We start from the raw sequence: 2,356 nt of genomic DNA on the forward strand, positions 1-2,356 counted from the left end.
GCATTGGGTAGCATACTACTCCTCTGCCGCTTTCATAAAGGGATTCTCTTGGAGAATTTCTTTATGGTGTTACGTCTCGAACTCTAATTTAGGCTAACTAAATTTTATTTCATTCGATCAGAGGTTATCTCTCAATTTATTTTCTAGGGCAACCTGCTAAGCCGGCTATACCCCGGGACGCCGAGAGATAGAGTATTTCGCTTCTTTGTGTGAGAGGATTGACGACTGGAAATAAACTCTAGGTAGATTGAACCTGACTCAATTTGTTCTTGGAAATATATAATATGTTTATATTTTTATTATTAACAATTTAATAAATACATTTGTAGTATATATTTGTGTGTATAGATTAATTTTTTCATAGAATGTATGTATATGGAAAACGAAAAATAGATGTAGAAATTTATTGATACAGTTTAGAGATTTTACTCTTCATCTTCGGCAATGGACCTATCGAGTGATTCGATTAAGGCACTTGCGTATTCATCGGCGAGCCTGTCAGCTTCTTCTTCATCTGAGAATAAGGGCTCGACTTCTCGTTGTAAATTTGATCTTTCAAAATCTTCGATGTCTTCGAGAGTTAATGGAGAGTAACTCGGTGGCATGTAACCAGGCCACAGGGGTGATAATACAGGAGAAGATGGGGGAGAGTCTTGAGGAGTAGATGGCGGTGAGATTTGTATGTTTATATTTCTTGACGAGTGAATTTCAGCATTCTCTTCCCAGGCGCTGAATAATATTTCTGAATTTACTTCATCAAGGATGACCGTAGAGCATTCACTAAGATTGTCAGAATCGATTTCTGTTATGCCGTTGTTAAGTTCGTTGCTAGGTTCCTCAAGGGGGTCGTGCTCGTGATTTTCTGGAATGTCCGCTGGATCCAGAGAGAGAGGTGCGAATGATAACTCGAATTCTGATTCCTCGTGGTTATTGATTGCGGTTTCGATTTCTATAGGAATGTCATCGACATCTACGAAAAGTTGGCGAGGAATGGTTACGCCACTCCTGATAAATCGTTGGCGAATCTGTTCACGCCTACGGACGCGTCCTTCGCGAACTGAGTAAACTCTATTGGTTATCTGATCAACTCTACGTGAATTTACCATCTACAAAGGTGGTTCATTTTAGTATGGAAATGTGCGAGTTAATGATAATTTGTTAAGTATGATAGTTACTTACGATGATGTAGTAATTTTAGATTAATAAAAGGTAGAAATATACACTCTCAGTGTGTATGTCCTGTTAAGAAAATAAAATAAAATAAATGAGTTGGATATTTGATTTAATAAAAATATGAGAGTATAGTTGAGTTTGAAAAATAGAGTCTGTAAAATATTCGGAAAACAAAGTATTGAAAATAATTAGGGTAAGATAAAGTATTAGAGATTTAAAATAATATAGTAAAAATAGGAATTAAATATTGAAATAGAGTTTTAAAAGCATATGTTCCGTATTAAGATTGTTAAAATGTGTATATAAATATATTGAATGATAATTATGAATTATTAATTTGTGTTTAAAATTTTCAGATTCGATCAGAAGTGTCTAGACAGGAAGGGATATATGGATACAGACTATGTCACTTAATGACATAAAAATAAAAGCGGCTGGCTTATATTAAGTAAGTATAAAATTAATTGAATATTTTAATAATTGAATTATAAGCCAGTGCATAAAGTCTATTATTTCGACAGATCCTCTAAGAGCCAGTCTTTCATTCGAGGTCAAGTATCGATGTGCAAGACGTCCCGTCACAGCGGCTCAGAATCCATAAAGAAATTCTTCAAAAGAATCCCTTTATGAAAACGGCAGAGGAGTAGTATGCTACCCAATGCACATCAAGTGACTGACCAGAACGGCGCTACGCTCTAAGTATTTAATACTGAGGACCGGTTGAAATTGGAATTTCAATCACAAAGAAAAACTAAAAGTCTGTGCAATGGTAAGGTATGGTTCAGGAAAAATTATTAAAGTAGTAAGAATAGTTGAGTTGTCATGCAAGATTAAAGTTGAGTTATTAAAGAAATAATTAGTTGATTATTGAATTTTATTACTTACCGGTTGATGGAATTCGCAGATGTATGAGAGGACCGCTGTTCTTTCCCAAAACTGCTCTACCTCGGTGGAGATTTGGAGAAGTGACAGGGCGATTCAAGAAGTTGGCAGAAGATCGAAGATGGTGAGTAAAAATCACTTTTATTTAAATATTATTTGTTATACAATTCTATTGTATCTAGAGACTAAGTCTCAAAAGAAAAATTAGAATCGCGACTAAGTTCTTATTATGTATGTGTCCGGTAAGCTTGACTGCTAATGACTGACTGAATGAAAAGCGCGCACAAGACGGCGCATGCAA

At 35.3% G+C, this 2,356-nt stretch overlaps 1 protein-coding gene across 1 annotated transcript; it reads right to left on the bottom strand.

Annotated features, from left to right (window-relative positions):
• Positions 1 to 425: 425 nt before the first annotated feature.
• On the bottom strand, positions 426 to 1,191 carry LOC112638566. The gene is made up of 2 exons (XM_025410557.1): positions 1,180 to 1,191; positions 426 to 1,106 (listed from the first exon to the last, which is right to left on the bottom strand). The coding sequence occupies exon 2, from the start codon at positions 1,104 to 1,106 to the stop codon at positions 426 to 428; it is 681 nt and encodes a 226-aa protein (XP_025266342.1). The 5' UTR covers positions 1,180 to 1,191.
• Positions 1,192 to 2,356: the final 1,165 nt, after the last annotated feature.

This window comes from Camponotus floridanus, unplaced genomic scaffold, assembly GCF_003227725.1.
Source record: "Camponotus floridanus strain SB8 unplaced genomic scaffold, Cflo_v7.5 scaffold321, whole genome shotgun sequence".
Lineage (NCBI taxonomy): Eukaryota > Metazoa > Arthropoda > Insecta > Hymenoptera > Formicidae > Camponotus > Camponotus floridanus.

Excerpts from the sequence above, each read along its gene's own strand:
- LOC112638566 (XM_025410557.1), bottom strand. The coding sequence starts at position 1,106 with ATGGTAAATTCACGTAGAGTTGATCAGATAACCAATAGAGTTTACTCA.